This window comes from Desarmillaria tabescens (assembly GCF_030435595.1).
Source record: "Desarmillaria tabescens strain CCBAS 213 chromosome Unknown EV420scaffold_2, whole genome shotgun sequence".
Taxonomy (NCBI): domain Eukaryota; kingdom Fungi; phylum Basidiomycota; class Agaricomycetes; order Agaricales; family Physalacriaceae; genus Desarmillaria; species Desarmillaria tabescens.
In genome coordinates, this window is record NW_026848301.1 from 1260212 (window position 1) to 1287302 (window position 27091).

The 27091-nt window shown below is 48.7% G+C and overlaps 10 protein-coding genes across 10 annotated transcripts; 6 read left to right on the forward strand and 4 right to left on the reverse strand.

Annotated features, from left to right (window-relative positions):
* Positions 1 to 572: 572 nt before the first annotated feature.
* Positions 573 to 3463, reverse strand: EV420DRAFT_1635437 (pre-mRNA splicing factor component-domain-containing protein; the record flags this gene model as incomplete). Its single annotated transcript, XM_060476445.1, has 11 exons — positions 573 to 1190; positions 1261 to 1949; positions 2002 to 2244; positions 2330 to 2450; positions 2506 to 2539; positions 2591 to 2738; positions 2789 to 3068; positions 3119 to 3221; positions 3270 to 3325; positions 3377 to 3387; positions 3439 to 3463. The coding sequence occupies 11 exons, from the start codon at positions 3461 to 3463 to the stop codon at positions 573 to 575; spliced, it is 2328 nt and encodes a 775-aa protein (XP_060338456.1).
* A 67-nt stretch (positions 3464 to 3530) lies between these two features.
* EV420DRAFT_1503263 (uncharacterized protein) lies at positions 3531 to 4568 on the forward strand. Its single transcript, XM_060471167.1, has 4 exons — positions 3531 to 3753; positions 3802 to 3929; positions 3980 to 4205; positions 4258 to 4568. The coding sequence occupies exons 1-4, from the start codon at positions 3620 to 3622 to the stop codon at positions 4475 to 4477; spliced, it is 708 nt and encodes a 235-aa protein (XP_060338457.1). The 5' UTR covers positions 3531 to 3619; the 3' UTR covers positions 4478 to 4568.
* Positions 4569 to 4615: 47 nt separating this feature from the next.
* On the forward strand, positions 4616 to 6879 carry EV420DRAFT_1635439 (vacuolar sorting protein; the record flags this gene model as incomplete). The annotated part of the gene is made up of 12 exons (XM_060476446.1): positions 4616 to 4634; positions 4688 to 4711; positions 4763 to 4809; positions 4862 to 4996; positions 5046 to 5249; positions 5305 to 5544; positions 5598 to 5735; positions 5787 to 6095; positions 6143 to 6409; positions 6458 to 6537; positions 6584 to 6707; positions 6760 to 6879. 12 exons carry the CDS (start codon positions 4616 to 4618, stop codon positions 6877 to 6879), a joined length of 1707 nt encoding a protein of 568 aa, XP_060338458.1.
* Positions 6880 to 7070: 191 nt separating this feature from the next.
* On the reverse strand, positions 7071 to 10439 carry EV420DRAFT_1259442 (uncharacterized protein; the record flags this gene model as incomplete). The annotated part of the gene is made up of 9 exons (XM_060466956.1): positions 7071 to 7498; positions 7555 to 7819; positions 7872 to 8864; positions 8916 to 9507; positions 9559 to 9711; positions 9760 to 9896; positions 9947 to 10100; positions 10154 to 10255; positions 10309 to 10439. The coding sequence occupies 9 exons, from the start codon at positions 10437 to 10439 to the stop codon at positions 7071 to 7073; spliced, it is 2955 nt and encodes a 984-aa protein (XP_060338459.1).
* A 1511-nt stretch (positions 10440 to 11950) lies between these two features.
* Positions 11951 to 14152, reverse strand: EV420DRAFT_1503283 (uncharacterized protein). The gene is made up of 4 exons (XM_060471168.1): positions 13909 to 14152; positions 13206 to 13857; positions 12769 to 13146; positions 11951 to 12715 (listed from the first exon to the last, which is right to left on the reverse strand). The coding sequence occupies exons 1-4, from the start codon at positions 14091 to 14093 to the stop codon at positions 12167 to 12169; spliced, it is 1764 nt and encodes a 587-aa protein (XP_060338460.1). The 5' UTR covers positions 14094 to 14152; the 3' UTR covers positions 11951 to 12166.
* A 145-nt stretch (positions 14153 to 14297) lies between these two features.
* EV420DRAFT_1616863 (Mov34-domain-containing protein) lies at positions 14298 to 15475 on the forward strand (the record flags this gene model as incomplete). The annotated part of the gene is made up of 6 exons (XM_060475173.1): positions 14298 to 14368; positions 14418 to 14457; positions 14503 to 14693; positions 14756 to 14837; positions 14889 to 15233; positions 15287 to 15475. The coding sequence occupies 6 exons, from the start codon at positions 14298 to 14300 to the stop codon at positions 15473 to 15475; spliced, it is 918 nt and encodes a 305-aa protein (XP_060338461.1).
* A 459-nt stretch (positions 15476 to 15934) lies between these two features.
* On the reverse strand, positions 15935 to 16625 carry EV420DRAFT_1635443 (uncharacterized protein; the record flags this gene model as incomplete). The annotated part of the gene is made up of 3 exons (XM_060476447.1): positions 15935 to 16279; positions 16332 to 16399; positions 16448 to 16625. 3 exons carry the CDS (start codon positions 16623 to 16625, stop codon positions 15935 to 15937), a joined length of 591 nt encoding a protein of 196 aa, XP_060338462.1.
* Positions 16626 to 16897: 272 nt separating this feature from the next.
* On the forward strand, positions 16898 to 23202 carry EV420DRAFT_1503293 (uncharacterized protein). The gene is made up of 8 exons (XM_060471169.1): positions 16898 to 17486; positions 17562 to 18597; positions 18650 to 20731; positions 20782 to 21292; positions 21342 to 22491; positions 22543 to 22581; positions 22640 to 22804; positions 22857 to 23202. Exons 1-8 carry the CDS (start codon positions 17066 to 17068, stop codon positions 22943 to 22945), a joined length of 5493 nt encoding a protein of 1830 aa, XP_060338463.1. The 5' UTR covers positions 16898 to 17065; the 3' UTR covers positions 22946 to 23202.
* A 169-nt stretch (positions 23203 to 23371) lies between these two features.
* EV420DRAFT_451182 (uncharacterized protein) lies at positions 23372 to 26011 on the forward strand. Its single transcript, XM_060482181.1, has 4 exons — positions 23372 to 23632; positions 23692 to 25038; positions 25096 to 25334; positions 25385 to 26011. Exons 1-4 carry the CDS (start codon positions 23608 to 23610, stop codon positions 25898 to 25900), a joined length of 2127 nt encoding a protein of 708 aa, XP_060338464.1. The 5' UTR covers positions 23372 to 23607; the 3' UTR covers positions 25901 to 26011.
* Positions 26012 to 26052: 41 nt separating this feature from the next.
* EV420DRAFT_1635446 (Tho complex subunit 7-domain-containing protein) lies at positions 26053 to 27087 on the forward strand (the record flags this gene model as incomplete). The annotated part of the gene is made up of 2 exons (XM_060476448.1): positions 26053 to 26128; positions 26174 to 27087. 2 exons carry the CDS (start codon positions 26053 to 26055, stop codon positions 27085 to 27087), a joined length of 990 nt encoding a protein of 329 aa, XP_060338465.1.
* Positions 27088 to 27091: the final 4 nt, after the last annotated feature.

Consider the following 27091-nt stretch of genomic DNA (forward strand, 5'->3'; position numbering starts at 1 on the left):
GATTGAGTGACGAACGGTTGTATGCGTTCTGAGGGGGGCGTATATCATAGGGATGTTCATACGACGACAGAGAGTACTTCTTGTAGGGATCAGACTGTCCAGCATCAGCAAGAGTAGCATCCGAGTCTCGCCTTCTGTCGTCAGGTGCCAACGGTAGCTGACTAACGCGTCGTTGGGAAAAGATGGAATCGCGCTGTCCTGGTTGGTCGTATTGCTGTTGGTCGAATCGCGCATCGTCGAACGGATTATTATCATGAAAAGGAGGATGCCACTGAAGTGTATTAGGCATTGGTGGACGAGGCGAGGTGGTATACTGAGAAGGAGGAGAATGTCGTTGAGTACGGTACTCGTCGTTGCCTGTCGCAGCTGGTGGCGGCACTTGAGGGGGAGTGTATGTGCGATGACGACCTTCTTCCTGCATGTTCAGTAACGGCGAGCAAAGGTGAAGGCGAGAAAGTGTGATGACAGTGAGAGTTAGAAGGAAAGGTAGCCTAGGGCAAAGCTAAATATGGATATGGATACAATTCGCTACAAGGTAATAAAGTACGTGAAGACATTATACAGTGACCTCCCTATTCTTCCATTGCCGCCAGCTGTGCCTCATTCAACTCCTCGGCTTCAGCCATTAACTTCTCCTCTAATGCGGATACTCTAGTTTCGGCTTCACGTTTCTCGTTCACCAATTCCACATATCGCTCTTGTAGACCCTGCTCGCGTCTTGCAAGGACTTCAACCTCCTCCTTCAAAGCAGAGACGCGGCGAGGACCAGTAGCCTCTTCGTTAATCCGTAGACGTGCAAAACTTTCATAATCCAGATGCGTCTTCTGTAACTCTGAAAACGCATCTGTGATTCGCTTCGACACTGCTGCAAACCGTGCCTGATAGCCGCCTAGAGTCACGCCAAGCTTCTTCTCCACTTTAGCTGCCTTGGCAGCATCTTTAGTCATAATTTCCCGAGCATCCGTCATCAGAACTTGGTACCCTGAGACTCGTTCCTCGGTTGATAGCTCTGAAGGCTCAACCCACTCGCCAGATGACGAGTTAAACACCAGCCGCTTCCGGATCTGTGCCCAGGACTGGCTGTCATCATCAAAAGAATCTGCTTTTGCTAGGCGCATAAGACCGTCCCGTATTTGCTCGGGGTTGGCATTAGGAAATCCTACGAGTGACGCCAATTCTTCGTGAAGCGCCTGTTTAGCACTATCAATGTCATCGTCAGCAGGTATGATGTAGGTTGATTTCGTGCTTCCAGGTCTTGACGTGCCAGGGTAACGGGAATGCAATGGAATCATGCTCCAGCAACTTTGCGAGTTCAGCATTGATAAGCTGCTCCGCCTCGTCTCCTTCCATGCTATTGAGGCGGCGTAGCATCGCATCTGCATCGACATTAGCTGGTCTTGGTAGACCTAAACGTATTGCTTGTGATCGACGAGCCAAGCTTTTCCTTTCTTCTTCCTCCTGCATCCGTTTGAGTCGCGCATCTCGTTCGGCCGCATCGACCTCTGAGAGTGTGGAAGCATCTACGTCCCCGGCCTCTTCCTCGTCTTCCGGAACCATTAATTCAAAGTTGTTTTCTGGTTTGGGCAGATTCATGAATCCTGCCTGTAACGCCCGTTTCGAAGAGTTAAGGCGTAACCGCTGCTCTCGAGAAGTACTTTCAACTGTAGTAAAGTCCTCGGGATTGATTGATAGATTGTCTCGTAAAGGTGTCCGTAACGGTGTCCCGGCAACTATGTCGCCCCTCGGTGTCGCAGCGATATTACCACCGGCTCGGAGGGGTGTTGCTAGAGGATTAGGTGTGAACGCAACCTGATGCCGGGGAGTAGCGCCTTCAAATCCTGTGCCACCTGAAGGTCCGGCGTGCAGAGGCGTATTTTCCTCTCCGAGAAGGGGTGTCTGCGCAATGGTCATATTGCGTAGGTTTCGCGCCTCAGACATAACATTATCCTCTAAGAAATGGAGATCAGTTAACTGTGTCCGATCACAATAATAAAAACCTACGTTGAGGGGCAGTCCGGGGGGTCCGTGCCATCCTAACTCCTTCCAAGCCTTCGTAGTCGCTTAGTAGTCGTCCACTTGCTTCGCTTCCTCCGCTGACCAGTGATTTTGCATTCTCTCCTGCCAGGCCAATCTTGACTATGTCCTCCAACTCGGCTTCACCAACCTGGGCTGTAGGCAGTACCAACTTCTGCCGTCTGCCAATTGATTCGGCTTCTTTCAGTTTCTGGATCTGTGCATCTCGGGCTGCAAGGAATTTTGTTTGATGCTCGCCGTTTTCTTTCGTACGCATGCCTCTTCTTCCTTTCCTCCTCTTCACGATCAGGCTTACGTTTGTTTTCGAGCCGTCGAAGACTTTGGCCTACAGGTGCAGCGGCCACACGCGCCTGCTCCTCTGACGTGTCATAGAAACCAGGGGCCGGCTTTTTCTCGAAAGGTATATCGGCATTGTACTATGAACACATCTCAGAGTCGAGCCAAAGACGAAATAGCAGAACGGATACTCACATCCATGCCTTTCTTTTTGGTTTTGGAACGTGTTCTGAGTATGATCAATCAGAGCAGTCTTCAAATGTTAACTATGGATACTCACATTATTCCAGCCGCCTTCAACTCACGCTTCTTTTGAAGTACGGCAAGCCTCCGCGCTTCCTCTAACTGACGTTCGCGAGCCTTCCGCTTGGCCTTCTTACCTTGGGTATTTGCCAGACGAGCTCGAGCCTCGGACAACATTTCCTTTTCTACAAAATGGTAAGATAGTGCTACAAATGGATGAAAAGAATCAATTCACCGTCTTCATCCATATCAATAGGGTCAGGCCGTGCAGGCTTAGTTTCTGGGTCAGGGTCGATCTCTCCAGGTCTGAGCCGGCGGACGTCGTCAGCACTCGGTCCAGAATCTCCAGAAGGCCCCGTAAACCCAAGTTCCTCGTTTTCTTTTGCTTCGGCTTCATCCAACAACTTCTGATACCGTTCGAGGCACTGAGTGGCTGTCCGACCAACTATTGGCGCTATGGTACGCCATTGCGTGGGCATTAACTTTGCGAGATGTAAAAGCTTTTCATCCTCCGTCTATATGGATTGAGCATATATGAGAGATAAAGATGTCGAACATGACTCACCTTAGACCATTCTGTCTTCTTTATAGAGGGATCCAACCATTCATACCAACGAGCTTTGCATTGCTTTGGTGTCTTGCGGACCAGCAAAGAAGATATACGCGCCCTGCACTGTGTTAAATAGGAACTTAATTTTACTGAATATTTAACTTACCATTGGTTCTTGCCGTACTTGGCAATGGCAGCCTTGAGAACCTCATCCTCAGTATTCTGCAAGAAAAGTGAGTTCGCGTTCAGACATCAGGAATGGAGTCTAGGCACCTTCCAAACACCTATGAAAACATAAGCTATTGTAGTTGAGAATGATGAGGATATACACGTACCTCCTTTGATAATTATTCGAACCATTTCACCTCGATGTGTAAAGGGAGGTGGTAGGGAAGAGACAACTCGAAGATAAACACAAACAAACATCCCTCGTTGTTCGTCCGCCCAATTTGGAAATGCTTCACCATCCTCCTTTCATCTCACTGTATAAACACTATTTAAGGGTTTGTCTCCATAATGGAGAAATATTTCACGGTCGTCAAACATGTAGCACGTCGCAAAGGACTCGATGCGAAAGACAGCAAGTCCACAAGATACCAACCCTATAACGCGCAGGAGAACCGGCCACTTAGACCCAAGGAGAAGATAAAGTATGTCTTGTTCCCATGCTCAACATCCAAAATTTACAAGTTGTGCAGTCTTCTTCTGGAGCAACTGCCAGACTTTGAGAGTGAACCATCCCCAGCCAACCTTACGAAACTATTATTGAACACACTGCCCAACGAGTCAAATCCTCTCACTCATTCTGATCTCTCTGATCGTTCAGGTTCAGATCATGCTGATGTGTACTTGAACTGGTATTGAGCTTTGTATCAGATCATGTTATTTCAACGTCAACGGGCCACCAAGTTGCCGAAACGCGCATCTCCCATCGAACAGAATACTTTGAGGCCCGCGCTCAGAAGCTCGCCCAACAGAGAGAACAAGGACGCTCTGAGAGTCAAATATTGCGCAACACCCGCATCTACATTGACGGTTACCTGGATGGCACGACCGATATCGAAATGAAACGAATAGTTACAGAGGCCGGTGGCACTATTTTGTGAGTTTGTTCTCTCTTCTTTCATATATCTAACGAGTTTTAATCATATTAGAATGTCCGCCTCCGGTGCGACGCATATACTATCGTCCCAATGTCTCAACGGCTCCAAGACCCACAAGCTGCTTACAACCAAGTCAAGAACAAAAGTCCAGGTTGTTAAGCCTGAATGGATATTGGATAGCATTCAGTCGGGAAGACGGCTGCCAGAGAGAACCTACACTTTAGTCAAGAGCAACTCAATGAAGACGCTGCCTAATATGTGGCAAAGCTAAGGAATGATGTATTTGCTAAGTATTATAATGTGTACAAGAACTTGTAAAGGCCGCATAGTAATTTAGGATCCCTTGCGTTAGCGTTAGATCAGCACAGCCACATTCGTTATTCCTCTGCCCACCATTGTCATCTGTCAAATGGCGTCTGAACAGAGCAGTATGTATATTCCTAGTTTTCTGTCTGTGCTCATTATATCCATCGTTTATCAGATGATTCTAAGCTGGACCAATTCTGTACGTGTCAAAGACGCCTCTGTAGACTCTATCCAATACGTGTCGAATAAGATTCCAGTCGCGAGAAGGATTTCGTAGAACTCCATGACCAAGTACAGGTGTGTGACTACCATGGTATCTGATTTTAAGGCTTTCAATACTCTGCTTTAGACTAGTGTCAAACTTCTCGATTCCTTGGAAACATTCCTTTCCACATTTCAGAAGGACCTCTCAGCGGTATCAGGGCAAATATCAGAACTTCAAGACAGAAGTAAAGACATCGACAATAGGCTCAAGAGTCGTCGCGTTAGTGTCCAATATGCACTATAAGTCTCACCCTTCAATTGTTTTGCAGAAAATCGAGAAGCCGCTATCCAGTTTGATAACTGACATTGCGATATCACCGTCAATTGCGACTATTATCTTGGACACTGACGTCGGGGAACCCTGGATTGATATTATCGATGACTTCGAGCGGAGACTAGATACATGCAAAACGCGAGCACGAGTGAAGGCAGCGAGGGACGTTGGTGAAGTTGCAGAGGGTCTACGGATAGTCGTGCGTTTGCCCTTTTTCCACCAGCGTATATCGCCTACTATCTCTGTAACACAAGGCAGCATCCAAGACACGTGCTTTCTTCCTTGCCCTCTTTCAACCCATACACAAGAGCGTCACGACAAACATGCAAGTCATCCAGACATCTGTAATACTGAAGTATCGACCACTATTCGCGTTCCTCCAGCGACAAGCTCCAGATGTCGCTCATGAAATTCAAAGGTCTTATGTTAGCTCGGCGCGAGTCTATTATGAGACTGGCTTTCGCCGTTATGCACGAAGCCTGGGATGGGTCAAGGTGGGCTACATTTGCACTATGGATTATTGCTTTCCTTCACCCGTCTATGTCAGGCTCGTTCAGCGCAGAAATACGAGCCAATAACATCATCGGAGCAGAAATCCATATCCATCAATCTTGAACGGCTAGCGTACGGTAAGATAGATGGACCTAGTGTCACATTGGCGTATATGGCGGATGATAAAACATACGTGAGCGTGATTTCTGCTCTCTTGTGAATCCAACTAACACCTCTTATTTAGACCGAGCCCATAGAAGCGCTATTACGATCCTTGCTTCTCGTTTTCATGGATAACGCAACTGCGGAATATACCTTCGTGAAGACCTTCTTTCCTGTGCAAACACCACGTCCTCCTCTAGACTCAGAAAACAACCTGTCACCTGCGTTTTCGCCCACTGATAACAACTCTTATGCCGGCTCTGAATTTGGTGGTCTTCGGACGCCGATGCCTCCTTCTATATCAGCTCAACTGGCGTCTTTGAAGGAGGAACAAGCAGCTACGGATGCTACCTGGAAACAGATATTTGACCCCGTACTTGAATACGTACAGGTACGCCTTGGGATCCTTGGACTTTAAATCATGCCTTATATGTTTAGACCTTCGTCCGTTCTGCACTAGAACCCGTCCCTTCTCTCATTCCACTTCTCACCATGATCCGCATCATCGAAGATGTTGCGGCAGAAATTGAAAACCGCGCATGTCCTGCTGCTGTGACGTTTATGTTTGGCGTTCGCATGGATCTATGGCCAGTTTTTCAGAAGGTAATGTCTGAAAATATCGATGGTGTAAAGAAACTTGCGGAGGGGGGCAGCTCGAGTTATTTCAGTCGTGCTACTGCTTTGACAGAACCCACCGTCGTGAACGTGAGATATTCATTACGCAGAGAGAAATAACGTTCTGATAGTCTTTAGATCTGCCACCACTACATCGTCATTTTCAACTCTTTCGTCGCCTTGACGGAGCAGTCAGATGAAACCATGATCTTCTCAAAGTGAGTCAATTTTTTCGCGTCCTTTGCCTTTTCTGAAATGTCACAGTCTTCTGCGTTTAAGACAAGAGCTTGCCAAGTTGATTCAACGTTACGTTAATCAAATCAGCGACAGCATAGCTAAAGCTACGGCACAGTCGGCCATGTACGAGACGTTATTACAAGGACTGAGTGTACGTGATCCAGCCGTTATTTGATACCCGTTCTCACAACAATTTCCAACAGAAAGGCAATCTCTTCGCAGCACATCCTAAATCTCAGCTAGAGTTGGCGTATTGGTCCAACCTAGAAGAGGAAGCGCGGCGTAAGATAATATCCGCACAACAAGCTAAACAGCGACGGTAGAATGGTTATTTAAATGCAACTCCAAGCACACAATCTAGCTACTTATCATGGAATAATTTTATTGCCAGTCCACAACCCAAGTCCAGACTCCACAAATCCCTCGAGCCAAAGTTAACAATGCTAAAAATAATAATACGCTGAACAAATAAGAAAGGATAGTTTTGTGTTGTGTGCAGTCGTAGAAATGGGGATCAGCCTTTACCGCCTGCACGAGCCGGATCTTTCTGCAATGTTGGGAAGGAGGACTTCAAAAGGCTGCCATTTTGTTTGCCTAAACCCAGCCGATTGAGGACATCTCTCACTTCCCCCGTGCTCGATGTAATAACGCGTTTCTTCGTCCTCGACCGCGTCTTCGTCAAACGATTGTCCCCCACGGAAGAGCCATGGTCGAGTGTGGATATGGAGGATGGTCGACCTCCCAAAGCTAAGGCTGGATTTGACATGCTACTTCGACCTTCCAGTGCCTCTCGTAATTCCGTGACTCCTACACCCCGAGTAGAACGAGCGAGACTCTGAAGTGACATATTTTCGATGTGCATGAAACCAGGCGAGATCTTGAGGAGGGGGGAGATCCCATCACCACGTATCGTACTGTCGTACGGTGTGGATTTTTTATAGGCTAGGATGTGTGGTCGATCAGAGACCAAAAATATTGACCAAGGAAGAAGAGCTTACATTCCGTCAACGCTCCCTCGGCAGTCCACTTGACAGAGAATCGTCGCAGAAGGGTCTGGCTATCCAGACCGGTAGCTTCTTGCACGTTCTTGTTCGCAACAAGATGTGAAAGTGCTGTCTCGGCATCAACACCAGACCAAACAAGCTCATCAGAGGATGTGCCTTCTGAGGAAAACTGTACGGGCTGTGACGCTGAACAATATATCCCTATATCCCAGGGAGGATTCGTAGGCAACCTCGATAGACTGGACACTTTCGTCAAAGCCTTAAACCACATTGTTAGGACAATGCAGTGCTCATGAGCAAAAGATATCTACCTTTTCGGCCATATCTACCAATTGCTTGCAATCCCATTGAGACCCTAGTAGCAACCAAATCTTCGCAAGGACAGCCTTTGTCGCATTAATCCGACGGACAGTTGCAGGGTCGCCAACATCATCTTTACGAGTAGCACCGTCTAATGCCAGTAGCATCGGCAGACCAGTCAACAAACCACGGACGGGCAATTGCGCTTGAACGGTCGTTAAAATGTCAAGTATATGGGCGTAGTCCGACAAACATGCTGAACCCGCGGAAGTTACTTGAGAGGGCGCCCTTTCTAGCAGACGGAATGCCAACGATATTTTCCGTGATCGAGGTGTCTGGGAAGCAGAAAATGAAAGATCTTGAGTGGGTGACTCTGCTGTCGGGTCGTGATCAACATGAGGCTCTGCAATTCGGGCGGCATGATCGTGACCGTTGACTGAGGCAGAGTATGATGCAGAAGGACTAGATGTAAGGCCTAGCGATGCGGTGGTGGCAAGGATATATACGTAAGCATGGAGGGCATTGAGGAACTTGGCACCAATGTCTCCCGAATACAGAAGGACATGTTTGTTAACGGTCTGCAGCCGATAAGGACCGTCAGCATCAGACAGGTCGGGGTGCTTCGGCATTTCATTTGCCAGATAGAAAACCAATGTTTGCGCGTAATCCGCACGCACTGCATAATCTTTATCACACAGTAGGCTCAGAGTATCATGCCAGATGTCGGGAGAAACCCTTGTTCTCCTAGAGGCTCTTTCGTCAACGCCAGCATCCTTTTTGGTAGCGTTAATAGAAGGAGACGATGTGTGGCCTGACACGGATTCAGGCCTTTTCCTTGATTCAGCGTTACCGGAAGATTCGTGAATGTCAGCAGAGTGTACAAGGCCAGAAAGGCCGGCAAGTAATTCACGGATGACCTCTGTGCGGACTTGCTCGCTGGAAGACCCACCACGGCCTGCAACACCTTGTATTTCGATCAATGTGAGTCTGTTGATGAGTTCAGCCTGCGAAGAATAATAAGCACGAGATGACGGACATGGACACTATTGACTAACCGCGAGATCTTGAATCTGATCGGAGTAGTAGACATGAGTGCCTAGAGACGATATGCATTGAACGAGGGCTGGGAGGAGAGGGTCCTCGGGGTCCAGAGAGGTGCGTCGTACAACCATAGTCATCAAATTTGATAGAATATCGGAGGTGGAGAGATTGATGAGAGGTGTCGGGGAGTTGAAAACAGTGGTCACCATAGAAGTAAGAGCTTTATGCATCGAACTGGTGACAGGTTCGTCTTGGCCTTGCTGGAGTCTTTCCACGAGCCACGTTGGGACAGCGTATCTGTACTGATATTGTGACCAATCAGCAGTCTTTTGGGCAAACCAACAGCAATGTTGCAGGTTGGTCCAGCCTTTCATATCATCAAGGTTGTCAAAAGATGACCGCATTATGTATCCTAACTGTGATCCGTTGGCGTGTTCCAGCAAGGTGACAAAGGCGCGTAGACATGCGCTCGAGACGTCTGAGATTGAGGGACCTTTGTCTCCGTCGATGTGAAGATGGATGGAAGCAGCACGTCTCTCAATGACTGGTCGTGTACGAAATTCTGAGAGATAAGGCGATAATGGAGCTTTTTTGACACCTTCGGCCCTGTTAAGTAGTCAACTAACGTATACCCAGTCAAAGGAGAAGAACGCCTACTGGTCGTCCAAAACTTTGAGGTCAGTCTGAAACATGGTTACTAGAATAGGGCGCATGATGATAGAAACTTGGGAGCGAAACTGGAGGGAATCGTTGTATAATGCCTCCGAGCTTAACGCCCCCGTGAGCGCGGCAAATCCGACAAGGCGCGTCCTGTAAGACGTGAATGTTGAATAATATATACACGCCAGCCGAACTCACCGATTCTGCATTTCAGGGTCTTTTGCTTGAGAACAGCTCAACGTGGCAAAACCTCTGAGCGCCGAGAGATAATCCCGAGTAAAGTCACTGTCAGCTCCAATGAGCTGACCGTTGGTGTAGGTTGTCCAGGCCGTAAACTGACCGAGTAGGTGAACGATCTGAGATGATACAATGATCCGGTACATACGACGCTGGCGGCCCTTGCAACGACCTCGATATCCGATGGGACAGAAGACAGAGCTGCATCGACTGATGCCACCAAGGAGGGAGAAAGGAGAGCAATATCCCGACGACATTCTGTAGCAAGAGCGCGAAATATAGCCAGAGTAATTAAGAGAGACCTGGTGGGCGGCTGCTATTAATCAATGCGAGCAAATCCACGAGATTTACTTACGCTCTTGTACGGATATTTCCTGAGCGAGCCTTCCTGCATTCTACTCTGAGCCGTTTCTCGAGTTCACTGCCTAATTTCGTCAACTTTCCGGGGTGATTCGAGCTGTTAAAGCGAAGATGAGCGAGGAAGAACGAAGGAACCTTGATGGTACGGACGCATAGTAGGTGAGACGGCTGAGTTCTTGGGAATTGGGAGAGTAGTCTGGACCGGCCGTCAAGAGAGAAGAAGCAGGAGGGTAGCACGAGTTGAGTAGTTGCACGTGATTGGGGGTGAAGATGAGGTTCATGACAAGGGCGTTACCGTATGACAGCGAAAAGAAGAGATCGCTTAGCTCGTCAGACACGCGCAGCTTTACACTAAATGGCAATTCCCGGCCACCGCGACAGATCCCGTGGGAACTTTCGCCCTATTTAGTCGTCACCACGTCTCTTTCTCTCTTTCTCACCAACCACCATCATCAACAGCTCTCTAGCTGGTGAGTTCCCTTTCTCATCATTTTGCACAGGATGAACCTTTGCTGTGCACCAGTCCAAGTACACATCGTGTGCACTGCGGACAAATTCCCTGGCTCCCTATATACGCTTGGGGGCCCTGACCTTTCTATCTCTCAATTACAGTGCTTGATTATTGACTAACTGGACTCTTATAGAGGAAGTATATACGTTAATTCCCGATTATATGGTCTGTTTCACTTACAGATCTCGTTGACGTGGAACCCGGATTTGTTGATGACTCTTGTCGCCAACCAGCTGGCTCGCCGATATATTGAAAATACCGTTGCAAGTATATAGCTATGTTGTCATCAGTCATGGAATATACTGGGATGCTTGATCGTTACTTGAAGTATCGGCTTGTTTAGGGCTACATCAGTGATTCTTCATTCACCGTAAGCAGGACTAACATCCCGCAAAACTACCCGATTTCTAATTTTATGCTCCACACCGAAAATGTTGCCTTGCAGTTGGTTATTGTCCTCGTGTATCAGTTTAAACTGTTGTCAAAACAGAACCCTGCAAACCACGAGTATGTAGACTTTGCGACACTAAAATCCAACGGCGTTCCGGGCTAAAGTTTCCAGTTGGGCTATCCGTGGCAATAACTCTGCACGTGTCAAACCATCCGGGTCACTATTTTCCTCGAATGTTTCGAGGTCCAAGGTGACAACTGCGAGTTCTGACTCAGAATTGTATTGGGAGGTCCATGGAGATCGTCTAAATCCTATTTCATATGTTCATTCATGTCAGAAGCGTGTCCTAGATGTTTTTTCACAAGGCCCTAGTACCTTCCTAGCAGGAACTCATGATCAACTGGGATCCGTCTCGCATGAAGAGAGTCTGCATTGGATCGGTGTGTCTGGGACTCGGGCAACGTACGAGGGTTGCCATGGCCGAACAAGGGGTCTCGAGCTTCTGGTTCTAGAATGGAGCAAGGTTACTACTAGATTAGTCCTTGTTCGTACTTAAGTACCAGTGATCCAGCTGCACCTTGTCTTTGACCCAGAAGATGGTCGTCGCCGTGCTTATATGTAGGAAGCTGGCCATCACGGAACCATCGGGGGCCGTCAGATTGCCTATCTCGAAGGGCTGCAGGGCGTTCAGACAGTAACAACGTCGCCGCTGTGAACAGTCGGGAACAGCCTACGAATAGGTCCGAGTAATACAACCTCGTGAAACATATAATAATTCATGATCACTGATAATATGATCCACGGGACTCCTTCGCTTCTCTGTGAGGATTCTGCGTGAGCGGGCAGTCGTAGTAGTCGACAATGTTGATTTAGGCTTCGAATCTGGGCTTGTAATGATTTCTGTCTGGCGTTAAATTGAACAACGACAATGATACTTAGGCTAGTATTTGCTGCAGCAGTACTTAGTGAAGTTTCACATACTGTACAGAAAATGAAGAGATGTGTTTCGTCAAATGGGTGTTAAATGACATGGTGTTCAATAGACATAAACGAGGGAAATCATGTACAGTGTTCACCAAACTGGCTACAATCATACGTATAAATTATCAAGAAAGAGCGTATTGCAGAGAAGAGTTATTGGCGATATTGTAACGTATAGGTAACGGTTGCAAGTTCGAAGCTGTATTATGATTCGTAAGCTGAAAGTATTCGTTGTCGCTATCGTCGTCCAGAACAGTACATTTTTGGACCGTGGAATCAAAATCAGGCTGGTCCTTGACGATCGATTCAAGCAAACGCGGTAGGTCAGATCTCGTCAATTGAGCTTCTTCCATCCACCGTCGGCTGATCATCCAGCTGGCTACACCTTTGGGAGGGAGATGAAAGCCTTCCTTCAAGGGACCGACAACCCGATCCTTCTTTCCAACACCCCTCTTGGGCTTGGACGCCTTGTCCCCAATGTCTTCCCTGTCCAGTATCTCGTAGAACCTAATCAAACGTTTACTGCGCCAGGGATACCCCCGAGAAGAGAGCAAGCCCTCGTCTTCCGAGTCAGAATCATCAGAAGACATGCACTCGAGTTGAAATGCGCCATCGAACGCAATGTGCTCAAAAGCCTCAATACGAAGCCGTGCGTCGGCCCGATTCGTGAGTTTCTGTGCAAATATCAGACTTGTAATTTTAAGTCCAGTCGAACATGGGAACTCACGGTTTTCCTGCGAGATACATGCCTGGACTTCTGTGCTTTCCGATCTTCCCGAGCCCTGGAATGTTCAGCCTCTCTATCATCCCTCTGCGCCTTGAACTTCTGCCGAAAAGTAGTGAAGCATTGATCAAACGCGGAGTCCAGACTCTTCTTGCTGAACTCTCCATCGGGGACATCTTTGTACCGTCGACGTTTCTCTTTGATGCTTGCTATAACACGAGCTTTCATACGTGCGTTGTGCACAGACTGTTTAGCCGTCTTGTCCCAAACAAAACGCACAGGGTCGGTGTCCTTGAGTGATTGCCCTTCGATGTGGCTATCGGGAAGACTATTCGCATTTGGTACATCCATGAGCAGCAGTATATGCGTTCTCATTGCATGCTACAGAGAAAATATGGTATCAATCGATGCGTCCAAGAAAATAGAGACAAAAAGCTGACATGGATGGTGATACAACGTTTATCGTGATGATTTCGACGTTGTTTCTTCCGCTCACGCGCCAATACAGAACTGTCCGAGGTGCTACTACCAGAATCTGATTCTTCGCTACTGTTAGATGATGCTCGTCGTTTTTTACGCGATTTCGATACTGTATTCGGCGATCGTTGCGTGAGCACTACGGGCTGTGGAGAAGGAGATGGTGTCATAGCGCTCATTGCAGGCTCATCAGATGGTAGATTCTGTTGTTGCTGGTCCGGAGCAACTGCGTATTGTTGAGGGTAATTTATGTTTGGCTGACTCGAAGAGCCTTGAATGAACGCGTGGCTAGGTGGTTGTGGAGCAGGCGAAATGGGAGAAGCGGACTGTAATTGCTGCGAAAACGGCGCGTTACGAGCTAATGAAAGTGACGGAGATGCGCCGGAGGTCCGTTGAGTATTTGCGGACACTGTCGAACGAAGAGTGACGAGTTCCTGTCGCAGCTCAAACAATTGACGCTCCATCTCTGCTTGTCGATGCGCATATTTCGCTTCCTGCTCCTGCTCCCAGGCTATTCGTCTCTTACGTTCTATTTCTTGTGCCTGGCTAGTTGCAGACACGATCCGAAGTAATTCATGAACTGCTTGAACACTCCCTGCGGAGGGTTGGGTTTGCCTGGATGATCCCTTAAAGGTATAAGACGAACTGAAATCGGCAAGGACTGACCTCGTGGGCGGCGGAGGCTGAGGTTCTGAGATTGCGAGCTCTAATTCGCTTCTATGAGGAGCAGATTGCTGAGGCGGTTGGACAACAGGTTGATACGGCTCTGGATATGGATTCTGCGGTGGACGATTTCGATATGGAACAGCGTAAGATGGATTGAGGGCATCCGAGAGTTCACTGGTGCCCATACCACTCAGTCATGAATGCATGAAGGGCCAGCGTTCGAGCTTGGTTGTCGAAGGACAGAATCAAATGCTTTTATTTGTTTTGAAGGGCACAAGTAAATAGAATGGCCGGAAATTGCCGAATATCGCCCAAGAAGGAAGCGACGCGTCACTTTCACGCTCTCGCCACCAGCCTACGACGCTTCGTTCACTCTTCATTAGACCCTCATGGACGAGTTCATGCAGCAATCTCAAATGCGACAGGGAGGTCCGCGACCCGATGTGACAACTCCAGACAAGTAAATTTTCTTTCCTTCATCAAGAATTCGCACTAACATAGCAGTACAGTGGAGAGGTTATTCATATCTCATCCCTTGCTCTTTTGAAGGCAAGTCCTCTCACGACATTAAAAACATAGCTTACCGGAATACAGATGCTCAAACATGGAAGGGCTGGTGTACCCATGGAAGTCATGGGTCTTATGCTGGGAGAGTTTGTGGACGAATATACCGTCCAAGTCATCGACGTGTTCGCCATGCCGCAGTCAGGAACAACCGTTAGTGTTGAGTCAGTGGATCATGTTTTCCAAGCCAAGATGGTGGATATGTTGAAGCAAACCGGACGGTGCGTAATGTCAGTGATGTAGACTGGTTCCGGCTGACCGGCGACACCCCTGCATTGTACAGACCTGAGATGGTTGTAGGCTGGTACCATTCACATCCTGGCTTTGGCTGTTGGCTGTCAAGCGTGGATATAAATACGCAACAGGTGGGTTCTTCCTAGAAGTTCGCTCCTTCCCTGTATCTCACCCTCGTGTAGTCATTTGAATCCCTCAATTCCCGTTCAGTTGCCGTTGTTGTGGACCCGATCCAATCTGTGAAGGGAAAAGTCGTAATCGACGCCTTCCGCCTGATCAACCCCCAAACCGTTATCTCTGGCCGTGAACCCCGTCAGACGACATCAAACATTGGACATATCAACAAGCCATCGATCCAAGCTCTGATACACGGTCTCAACCGGCACTATTACTCCATTGCCGTCAATTACCGAAAAACAGAACTTGAGCAAGCAATGTTGATGAACTTGCACAAGAGAAACTGGACGGAAGGGCTGCGACTTCGTGATTTCCACTCGCATAAAGAGGACAACGAGAAAGCCATTAAGGTGATATATTCCCATTTCTCTTTGCTATCAACTATCTCTGACGGATTTTATAGTCGATGCTCACACTTTCAGAAGCATATAACAAATCTGTGCAAGAAGAATCTACATTGACTGCTGAGCAACTCAAAACACGGCATGTGGGCAAGCAAGACCCCAAACGTCATCTCGAAGAAGCAGTCGAAAAGGCGATGGGGGATCAGGTTGTGCAGAACCTTGGAACCATGTTACTGGCGGAACTGTGAGCGCGCAGTTCCTATTTTACTTGTGCAATGTCTGTATGGTTAGCGCCTTCTCATGATCTTGCTATGTAAATGCTTACTGAATGAACGTCATAAGCGTATAAATCCAAACTTTAATAGACCAGTATAAGCTATCAGCAGACTTGGGAGTCTTTTACAAGTTCCGACTACCAAGGGGATACGCAGTGAAGGAATGAAAGCAGGATGTTCCGGGCTGACAAGTGAGCAAAGCCGGGGGTATCCCGATGGTGCTGGGCCTTAGAGAACTGATACCCCGGACTCTCTGCCATGCCTAGATTCACTTTCCGTCGTGACGATATACTACCGTTCTCACGTAGACACCAAATAGATCCGCTAACGTCAACACGACGGCACATGCTCTATAGCTGATCACGAAAAGCAGTCAAATTATGGAGAAGAGAGGTCAGATGATAGAATGGTTGGCCAAGAACTCATACAATTTTACATAGCACCCGCATAAGTAGAGGGGGTGGCCCCTTGTCCTCGTCTCAAACTGAACGTCGGCATGATACCCATTTTTTTCGATCGTCTGATAGCCTTCCCTAATCGCCTTTGACTCTTCCGGGTGAGAGAGGTGACGCTGCGTGAGTAAACTTTACCCATCGGAGACATGAAATGATTGAGAACGCCCGGATGACAAGCATAATCGACGGGATCAAGATTTAGTTGGTGGAAATAGTCGCGTTGACGAGCCTCGACACGAGGGGGACCAACACGGGGTGGTCTTTTGAAAGGAGAGAAATGATTCTGACGCGACTTGAGCGTGAACTCGTAAGGCCGAATGATCTGAAATGAGCAGATAAGTGTCAAGGAAAAACTAAAGTGCAGTTACACAAACCGAGGTCGAAGCAAAAGGCCTGACGGAGAGGGTATCTGGGCTCTGACCACCTTCAATTCGAATCGGAGCTACGTAACTGGTTAGCACGGCAGAACTCTGAAAACGAAAGAGTATACCTGGTGACTCTGCGGCCACGCTGTCGAGGAACTTGGAAGCCTCCTTCATGGCACCAGAGGCATTTTTATTAGCTGGTGTTCCTGTGCCAAATGAAGTAGCATTTCCGGCCACAAGGGAGGTGGATAACCAGCGAACCCGAAGATTCTGTAAGGGACGGTGGAAGACTGGACAAAACATGTGGCGTAACGCGTTATGTCACGTTTCTTGCCGAATGTGGCAGCCGAGGACCCAAGATACCCTTACTTCGAAGCCATACCTATCAGTCGTACTACTGCCACCGACAGAGCTACGAGCCGCTGTCTTTGCAGACAGGATTCTAGGGATAGAACTAGAGATGAAATATAGTAGTGTGATTAGATGGCTAGGCAGCAGAGAATAGGCTTTATCATTCCCAGTATACTGTATTGAATCGATATGCAGATAATTATGATCAATACGTGACAGCCTGGCCCCGTGCTCCTTGCCTCCAGCCATCATCGCAGTCGTTGGCCAACATCCCTCAGCGCCCTTCTGTCCTCTCAATGTCGCCTTGATCTATTTTATCTTCTCGTACTTCATCTACTTTATCTCTTTATCTGCCCTCACCGCCCTCGAATATCGCCTCGCTTTCCCTTCTAATGACGGATTCCGGTGCATCTCGAAGACAACCCCCCAGTCCTCTCGTCTTTTCTCCAGAATCCGTCCTGTCGCCTCCCTCAGCTCCCGGTCTCAATGCCAGCACCAGCAACGGGGCTGGCGGTTCCAACACCGTCTCCATGCCCTTCGTACGTCGGCATGTGACCCGTCGTCTCAAGGCTGCCAAAGCGGAGTGCGACAAGGAATTGCAGCGAATCACGAACAATATCACTACGTTTTTCGAGGAGAGACTTAGAGAAGCGGATCATGAGACAGACTACAGAGACAGAGATTCTCAGCAAGGAGATTACGACTCTTACTTCCATCCCGTTGATCTTCGTTCTGATTTTCAGACGGATGAATCTAGCTCTGATGGTGGCTACGAGGCCGAGATGGAGTATGGTAGTCGACATAGCCGTCAACGTACGTATCCAGCTGAAGATTTCATATCTGCACCTCCGTTGATGCATTCATCTTCCTTGTCTGGCCTTTCTACAGCTTCCGCCTCTTCAGTGAGTCCAGGATCCTTACGGCAGAATATACCCTGGGAGAATAGGCCTCTCGGTTCATCTATTTCTTCAAGCGGGCTTGCGTCTAGCCCGGCAAACTCGACAATCGTTCTTCCCGACGCTCCTCTAACTCGCAAGGCCACCACTTCCTCAACTGGCTCATCGTCCTGGACAGCTCCTTCCCGCCGATTGTCTCGCACGATTCATATTCCTACCCGTCCTACTCGTTCTGGTCAAAGTTCTCGTTCCACATCCCGCTCTCGTTCTCCTTTACCAAATCTCCAAACGCACACCTCATTTTCTGACTACGGCTCTTCCTCCACCTCTAATAGACGCTCATCACGAATTATTGTTGACGACCCAGTTGATCCTATCATGACAGCGCTGTATGAAATAATTGCGGTTGCAACCGACGTCACCGAAATGTCTATTGCCCAGCTTACAGCACAACCAAAGGCCTGCGAAAGCCTCGTGCAGAGGGTTCAAAACATTGGGAAGGCATGGGATGATCATCCTGACTGGCATGGTAGAAACTGGTATGTACAGGTGCTGCTCGCTATCGCTGGACTTAGTCGAGTCGTGGAATGGTGGGAGGCTGAAAAGCAGTTTTGGAACTTTGACGACGACGACGAATTGGACGAGCCGCTGACGTTCGTGATGAAACCAGCCGATGACTATCCTCCTGCACCAACGCCAACTGTCAAACGAGATATGGAGTTGGAGGGTTTCAAGCTCAATCCTGAGGGTGAAAGCAAGCTTCGAACATCGAGACCTGCCAGTCAAATTCGGAGATCTAGAGAAGAGCAGACCAAGGACTTGGCTTTTTTCAGTTCACACGAGGCGGCTGACACACACTCTCGAATCCCTTCTAAGGTCCAAGAAAACACAGAATCAGCGAGGGTTTTGGCGACAGAGAGGTTACGGCTACAAGCAGAGACAGCACAGAATCAGAACATAGTCATGGAGCTGAGTCTGGATGGTGATCACTTCATTTGGATTAACTATGCTTGGAGGATTGTTGTCGGGTAAGTAAGTTGAACTTCTGTTAATTGGAGGAGTCTTATTCTGTTTCCCTAGCACGGATCCAGAGGGTTTGATTGGAACTCGTATCTCGGTTTTGATACATCCTGCGGATGCCTATGTTTTCTCGACAGCCACTCAACGCCTCCTCGAAGATGATTCGCACACAGTCGAAGCACAGTTCCGTCTTCGGGTTGATCGTGACGACGATAGGGTCCCTCCCAACGGCCAAACATTGTACCAGAAAATGGAAGGGAAAGGGATGCTCATGGTTGACCGCGATATTTGCGAGCCCTCTTACACGATGTGGGTTGTCAAACCTATCGCTCCCCCTCGATATGAGCATGATTCTCCGGCTATCACCCTTATTGCAGCAGGAGATATAGAATTTGACGATTTACAATCGACATTGGACCTGGAGACGGCACCACCTCAGGAAGCTGAATTGAGTGCTAACGATCTCGAAGGCACATTTTCATTCGGCCAGCCTATCTGCACAGATCCTATTCTGTGCCGCATTTGCGAATGCCAGATACCTCAATGGTATTTCGAGAAACACAGCGAAACTTGTGCAGAGACCCATCGACTCGAAGCCGAGATTTCGGAGTGCAACGAGTCAATTGCAGAGCTCAGAAACACCATCAGAGATCTAGGTGCGACCTTTGACCGTGACTCGCCCTCGTCTACCCCTTATTATCGCGGCAAGGCCGTCTTCTCTCCTTCGACGTCTCCTCTCATATCAGCCCCCTTACAGCTTTTTCGTAACACTAAGCTGCAGAAGATGGGAGTAAAGAAGATGCAGAGGAGGTTGTTGGAGCAGCTAGAGGACATTTTATTGGTGGCTTCTGAGGTTTCTATGCCGTCTCTTAAAGAAGAAGAAGCCAAGGAGCCGATAGAACGGCAACGATTACTGTCACCGGGATCGGAGCGGAAGATGTTGCAGGTGAAGAACTGGTCTAAACCTATAATCGAAGACAACGCCTTGGGCATGTTGGTCCAGGATGCGGAGAGAGTCATGAGGCAAAAGATTGATAACGTTGTGAGGATGCAGAACATTATACGATACGCGGAAAAGGTCTGGCATGAAGCGGAGGAGAAGGTCGGAGCTTTACTGGAGAGTGACAGTAGTGGGAGCGGTGGTGGAAGTTCTACCAGCGATGGAGAAGGCGAAGATGGGGAACGCTTGGAGGACCATGTGCGCGAACTTGTCATATCTACTCGCGATGGACAGCAAGCAGCAGAAGACGATCACTCGAGCACGACGTCAGAGTACGCATACTTTGGCGGCGACAATTACCATTCATCACCAGATCCTACGCCAATGGCATCCACGTCACCTATCCCTCTAGTGACCCCCCCTGAAAGCCGGCCCGGCTCAGTGCCAATGCCACCTCCTCTCCCTCCTCGTCAAACTTTACACACGCGATCCTCTACGCCTTCTTCGATATCTTCTCCTCTGGCTTTGGCTGCCCCCATTGTCGCACAATCCCTAGAAGACTCGGTGCCCACGATGGAGCTCGATCCTGGCCCTCTTACGATTCAAACACGGAAGTCATCTCAGAGCTTGCTGGAGCCTCATCTTGTTGTTACCCCGCCCGCATCACCCCAAGTCACTGCCAAAGATGGTCTTGGCCGCGAACGCTCCATGAAGCGTGGCCATCGCCGTCATTCTACTGTGAATCATTCATCCAGTTCTTCGGGTCCGATGTCTCCTCGACAGCCATCAATCGCCCCTCTATCTAGGACTTCCCCGGCATCCATAAAGGACTTTGATATCATCAAGCCTATTAGTAAAGGTGCCTTTGGCTCCGTATTTTTGGCTAAGAAGAAAGTCACAGGTGACTACTATGCGATCAAAGTGCTCAAGAAGGCGGACATGATTGCAAAGAATCAAATTACGAATGTGAAAGCTGAAAGGATGATCCTTATGAAACAAGCGGAATCGCCTTTCGTCGCCAAGTTATATTTCACGTTCCAGAGCAAAGACAATCTGTATCTTGTCATGGAGTACCTGAATGGTGGCGACTGTGCTGCATTGATCAAGTCACTAGGATCTCTTCCGGAGGAATGGACGAAAAACTACATTGCCGAGGTCGTTTTGGGACTAGAGTATCTACATCAACGTGGTGTCGTTCATCGGTACGAGTTCAGTCATTCTCCTTTGAAATTGTTATTGATTTGCGATGTAGTGACCTGAAGCCTGATAATTTGCTTATTGATCAACATGGTCACCTGAAACTGACTGACTTCGGTTTGAGCAGAATCGGTCTTCTTGGTCGGCAAACCCGCGAGAGTCAGCCTGATCGTCTGTACACTAGATACAACTCTCGTTCACGTCCGCCTTCCATGGACTCAGCATACTTGTCATCTCCATTAGTATACGCCGAACCCGGAGGTTCGTATTTCACGCAGCGGGCCCAATCGATTTCCCGTGTAGGAACTTCGCCTTATCTGCCTCCTACAGATGATGTCAGCGAATCAAGCGGGTCGGAATCTCTCAGCGGATTCTTCCCTCGTCGCAGCGTGAAGAGCGACAGTCCCTTGCAATCTTTCGCAACGGAACTTACAACCGATCTGCGCTCGCATTCGAATTCAACCGGCGGGACACCCCCAGGGGAACAGAAATTCGTTGGTACGCCAGATTACCTTGCCCCTGAGACAATTCTAGGCTTGCGTGTTGACGACGCTGCGGTCGACTGGGTGCGCCGGCTTATTTATGCTTAGAAACGTTTTTCTGACAACCTCTTAGTGGGCTCTCGGAGTCATCACGTACGAATTTTTGTATGGTATTCCTCCATTTCATGCAGAGACGCCAGAAAAGGTGTTTGAGAACATTCTGTCTGGGCACATCGAGTGGCATGAGGAGTATGTGGACTTCTCTGAGGAAGCTCACGACTTTATGGCCCGATTGATGATCTTAGATCCCTCTGTTCGTCTCGGTGCGCAAGGCGCCGACGAGGTTAAAGCTCACCCATTCTTCGAAGGCATCGTCTGGGACAAGGTAACGACAACTGAAGCAGCATTCATTCCTCAGGTTACCGATCCTGAGTCGACGGATTACTTTGACCCTCGTGGCGCTATCCCCCAGCTATTCCATGATGACGACCAGGTTGCTCTTGCTGGCCAGTCTGCATTAAATAGCCCAGTCGTCGATCCTACAATGCCCCCTCCCCCTGTCCCCATTCCTGTGGGCAACCGCGATCCCGTTCCTTCATCCGCGAGCGATGATTTTGGGTCTTTCAGCTTCAAGAATCTGCCCATCCTCAAACAAGCTAACGATGATGTTATACGGAAGCTCAAGACTGATCAAATGGCTCCTCTTGCACACGCAGTTTCGGAATCCTCAGGTCTCCACAACCGGCGGCGCAGCGTTTCTTATAGAATCAAGAAACCTCCAAGCGTCGTGACGACGATGGATCCCAAGGCGACAGTGACCAATCCACCATCTCCTGCTACCTCGACTTCGTCCATAGCATCTTCACCGTCTCGATCTTCTCTGCCAACGTCTGCACCCGCGAGTGCGGGCCATGCTCGCAAACCGTCTGAGTATGGACCGGTCGACCGCTTCAAGCTAAACCATATGGATGGCCTTGATCGACGAAATTCTATGCCTAGTAGGTTACGCACCGCATCGGTTTCCAGCGGAGGTGATGGTTCGGGATCCGAAACCTGGAATTCTTCCATAGGGCACGGATCAATGGGCACGCCTCCATCATCGGTTCACTCTATTGACTTGCGGAGGGGTCCTGATCCCAGCGACCGTGCAGTGACTTGTTTGCTTGCTGAAGACAACCCCATCACAGCCAAAATTATCGAGACAATTTTGATTCGGTTGGGTTGCCGCTGTGTTGTGGTTGCTGATGGTTCTGAAGCTATTAGTGTTGCAATGGGTGATATCAGTACGTGTACACATTCGCAGTCGCCAAGGTAGACTAACCGCTCTACGGCAGAGTTTGACTGCATCCTAATGGACCTGCATATGCCAGTTTGTAAGTGACATTAGTAGTTGACAGACACCTCTTTAAATACTAATGTTTTCACCTATAGTGGACGGAGAAGGTGCTGCGCGGTACATCAGAAGTACTAACAGCAAAAATACCAGCACGCCGATTATTGCTGTTAGTGCCTATAGTGGTTCGGACCCGAGTGATGCTACGCATAACCTGTTCTCTGGTTTCTTGTCAAAACCATTGCAAAAGGCTGATTTACTATGTATGAAATCGAACCTTTAAATGGTGTCTATCATTGACGATATGCATCCTAGCTGTCATGCGCCAACTGGGCTTCAAAACGACCACCATTCCTGGCGGACCTGGTGCCACAAAAGTCACCGCATCTCACATCATCTCATGACATAATCCACGTTCCTTTTTTGCCTCCGTTTGTTTCCTGCGTTATCGTCTCACAGCCATGCCCAATCATCTTTTTTTTTTCCCTTTACACAAGTCGCAAGCATTTTCATTACTTCATACTATCCTATCCCAGCATTCTTCTCCTCGTCGTCCTACATTGTACGCTATTTAGATCCCACACCATGTGCTAACAACCTCTGCAAGCTCTGCTTGTTCTTTTATTGATGAATTGACGTATGTTTGGTGGAAACTGCGATGCGTTTTGATGATCGACATTAGCGCCTCCCCACGTTTGGATCGTAGCGATCCTTTGTTGTCACAGCCTCCGCATTCCCATGGTGGTTTCTGATACCCATCACCCTGGCCAGCCCGCTCGGCAGTACTGGTATGTACTGGTAAGGTACAGGAAATATATATTTTCGAGCAAAAATCGAATTACATATACATGATATATGCGGAATGTACAACTTCACGTTAAGCGCCCGCGACGGTACCGTCTTCAACCACAACCACGACCAGCCACGACCACGACAATCACGACTTACCCCACCGATAGCTGTTTTATCAAGACGTTAGACTTTGCGAAACTTGTACTGCTGACTGGGTGCTTGACGACGTTGAACTGGAGCATAGCCTTATCTTTCAAGCTAAGGCTTAAGCGAGATGTACTCCTATAACAATCCTTCTGGTGTGTTTCTCTCTCAGTGTTTGCAACATTTTTTGTGTTTTTGATGCTAACTTGTTCAGCATCGTGGCAGAATGCCTCGCATCCACCATCAGAACCTCCAAATCACGATACCAGAGATCCCAGACGGCATAGAGCCTCTACAGCACCCAACTATAACCCTTATGCCCAGCCACCGCATCCAATGCCGCACCCGAGAGTGCTGACGCCAGGCCATATACCGCCTACCATCCATAATCCTAGCCTTTACTTTGGGAATCGTCCGATAATGGCGACTCCCGGACCATATCTTACTGGACGCCCTCCCTTCCCTCATCCTACGACAGCCGAGTCGCAACAATGGCCTTACGACGCTGATGACTACTTTCCTCCCTCTAAACCACCTGTACCGCCCCCGGCCCCCGAACCGATACCCCGGCTTCCATCTCCGTCGCGTCCCGGGCGCGTGTTGCCTATCTCCGAAGAGCCGACGCCTATTTCACCGTCACCGTCAAGTGCTCAAGAGTTAGCACAAGCGCTACAAATCTCCAAATCCGAATCTGCGAAGCAAGCGCAGTTCCTCGAGAAGTTATCAAATCAGGAAGAGGAGGATCTTGCTCGTGCACTTGAAGAATCCCTTCAATCCGTTTCGTTGAACTCATACACATCTGGTAGCTCGCGTTTCTATACTTCGGAGGCAGGGCCGTCGACGGATACCGGTCGGTGGCCAAGCGCATCTACGTCAGGGCCCTCGGTTCCCTCCAGACCACTTGCGTCAGACATAGATGACGATGAAGCCTTTGCACGCAGACTTGCTGCTGAAGACGAGGCAGGTCCGTCAGACTCGAACACAGCAGATGATGAAGCACTTGCGAGACTACTTGCCGCCGAGGAGGAGGAGGAGGAACAACGATATAGACAGCAGGAACTTGAACAATCCTCTCAGTCACATAGTAATCGGCATAGTACAGGAGGGCCTACTGAGCACTCTGACAGTATAGCGAGAACACCAGACGAAGGATTGGCGCGAAGACTTGCAGCCGAAGAAGAGATGGAAAAGTCCAGGGCTATCGACGCCGGACCTGTGTCTGCTCCACCTGCCTATGACGCCCTTCCCTCTCCAATGTCTCTGAATGTGACAACCAAAGGATCAGACGCAGGTCTGACGGTAGATCCCCAATTGTATCGCAGCAACTCGTCGGGCTCTGCAGCATCGTATGCCTCTTCCGAAAGCCAAGCCAACCCCCCAACGCAGGCATCTTGTCGTTCCAGCGCTGAAATATCTTCTCACAGTGATACAAACTCTGTATCTCCAAGGATATCTACGGCATCATCTGTTTCTTTACCTACTCTCCCCGAGGCCAGTGGAAATGAACAAGCAATGGTCAATGTAAACCAATTTGTGGATGCAGAATTACTGCACGGTGTTTGTAAGCCAATCCGTAACTTCTGCTAATAATACATCGCTCATGTTTGTGTCGCTGCAGCAATTGGTTTCTCTCCTCCTGTTATCACATCTATAATGCAACAAATGCCCACAGCAATGCCAAACATAATATCGCTTCCTTACGGCCGATGTCCTCCCCTACACTTCCAAGCTCCGAACTGGCGTCATCTACTTAAGCTGATGGCCAGGTTATCGGGCACAAGAATTGAGCCTACAATAGAAGCCGTGGCTGTGGTAAAAACAGATTTGTTTCTTCGAACCGTCATTCAATTCGTTAGGGTAAGATTTTGTGCCTTGACTCTCGAGCCTGATTCTTACATTTCGTACAGCCTCATCCTGCCTCTGAGGATTGGAGGACGATCATCTGGTTCACCATTGACCACCCTGTTCCAGCATCACTGCCTGGCGCCCGAAAATACACAAACGGTGATGTTGATGTTCTTCCGTGGTCATACACGCTATCTTCACTTCCCGCTCTCCTAAAAGACAATGCCGATTCCCAGATATCGCAAACATACACCATCCCTTCAACTGAAGCGGTACCGTATCCGAAGCTGCCTATCTCATTTCCCAATATGGCGTTATACCTCCAAGCGGCTCTGGACGAGTCGCGTCGGTACTCCAACGATGGCTCGAGTGGCATGCGGAAGTTGTCGCGAATGATGGATAGGTGTTATCCTACACTGGAGAGTATTGACTTAGCAGAGAGTTCTGAGGGAAGTGGGATGGGTCGAGTCTTCAGAAAGGTAATGGGTCGGGGAAACAAAAATAACAAGCAAGGACGGGGTGGCAATATGGACACGTATGAGCTTGTGACACCATTTGTGCCGGAGGAGTGGGGGTAAATGTACTTTCTCGGTATATTTTATGTCGTATAACTTTGGTACTCCAGTTTTTCCCTAAAGATCGAATCTAAGTTCGGATCTCTCGGGCCGGACTTGCCTTTGTCACAAGTGTCACATCACACTCCCCTTTCCCCACTTTCGTTCCTCCCACTATGTCTGTGGCTCCCTCCGCTCCAACTTCATCATTTTCGCTGCAGCCTCTAGCACCATTAAGTGTCGAACAAGAAGGTACTTTAGCAACTCTTATCATATGTGATGCTCACTCTATCTTAGACCAAATCATCCTCGCGCGTATAACCAATGATGAACGGTACCTTCGTCGCGTCATCAAGAAATTTCACAATTATGCCTCCCTAGCGCAGGGCTCTAGTGCAGAGTCCAAGCAAGATGCAAAAGAGGCCTTTATAGTCGAGTTATCAACATTTCGATTGGCATTGAAAAAGAGCGCTATGGTCTGTGAAGCAGAGGCGCGGCAAGTGGAGGAGTACCAGAGCGAGAAGCTTAGAATAGGTCGTTGGATTACCTTTGATCCCCATTCTTCATCTGATGTTTGTACAGACGACGAACACGGAAAACTACGAGGCCAGATCGAGCAGCTCAAAACGTCACTGGAGCATGCGCAGATGCTACGACGGCGGAAGATGGAGTATGACTTTGTTACGGAAAAGATTAACACCCTTCCTAGTCGGGAGGAGCTGAATCAGTGCGTGTATGCCCTCGTGCTTGTCTACACTTTAACTCAGTACAATTCTAGGATGATTCAAGCACTTGAAAACGATATGATGGCGATACGTTCTGAACATGACACTCAGAACCGGACCATTCAATCACAGAAAGGTGCATTGGAGGCCATCATATCAGACCTGGGGGCCCTTCGTTCACTGGGAAAAGACACTGCGGATATCCCGGCTTCCCTGCTAGGCAGTCCAAGACAGACGCCTGCCCTTGATGGTAGTGGCGTTGAAGATATAGCTGAAACACGCACTACTACTCCGGCAATGAAGACGGAGGACAGCGATAAGGAGGAGGGAGAAGCGGACAAAGTCGTCTCCCAGGATATCGAGATGGGTGAGGTCGAAGAGGAGGACAAAAATACAAAAAACAAGAAGAAAACCAGAGAAGACATGGAAGAGGGTGAGGCTACAGATGCCAGTAGCGAATTGTCCGACCCCCCAGATGATGACTAGCAGC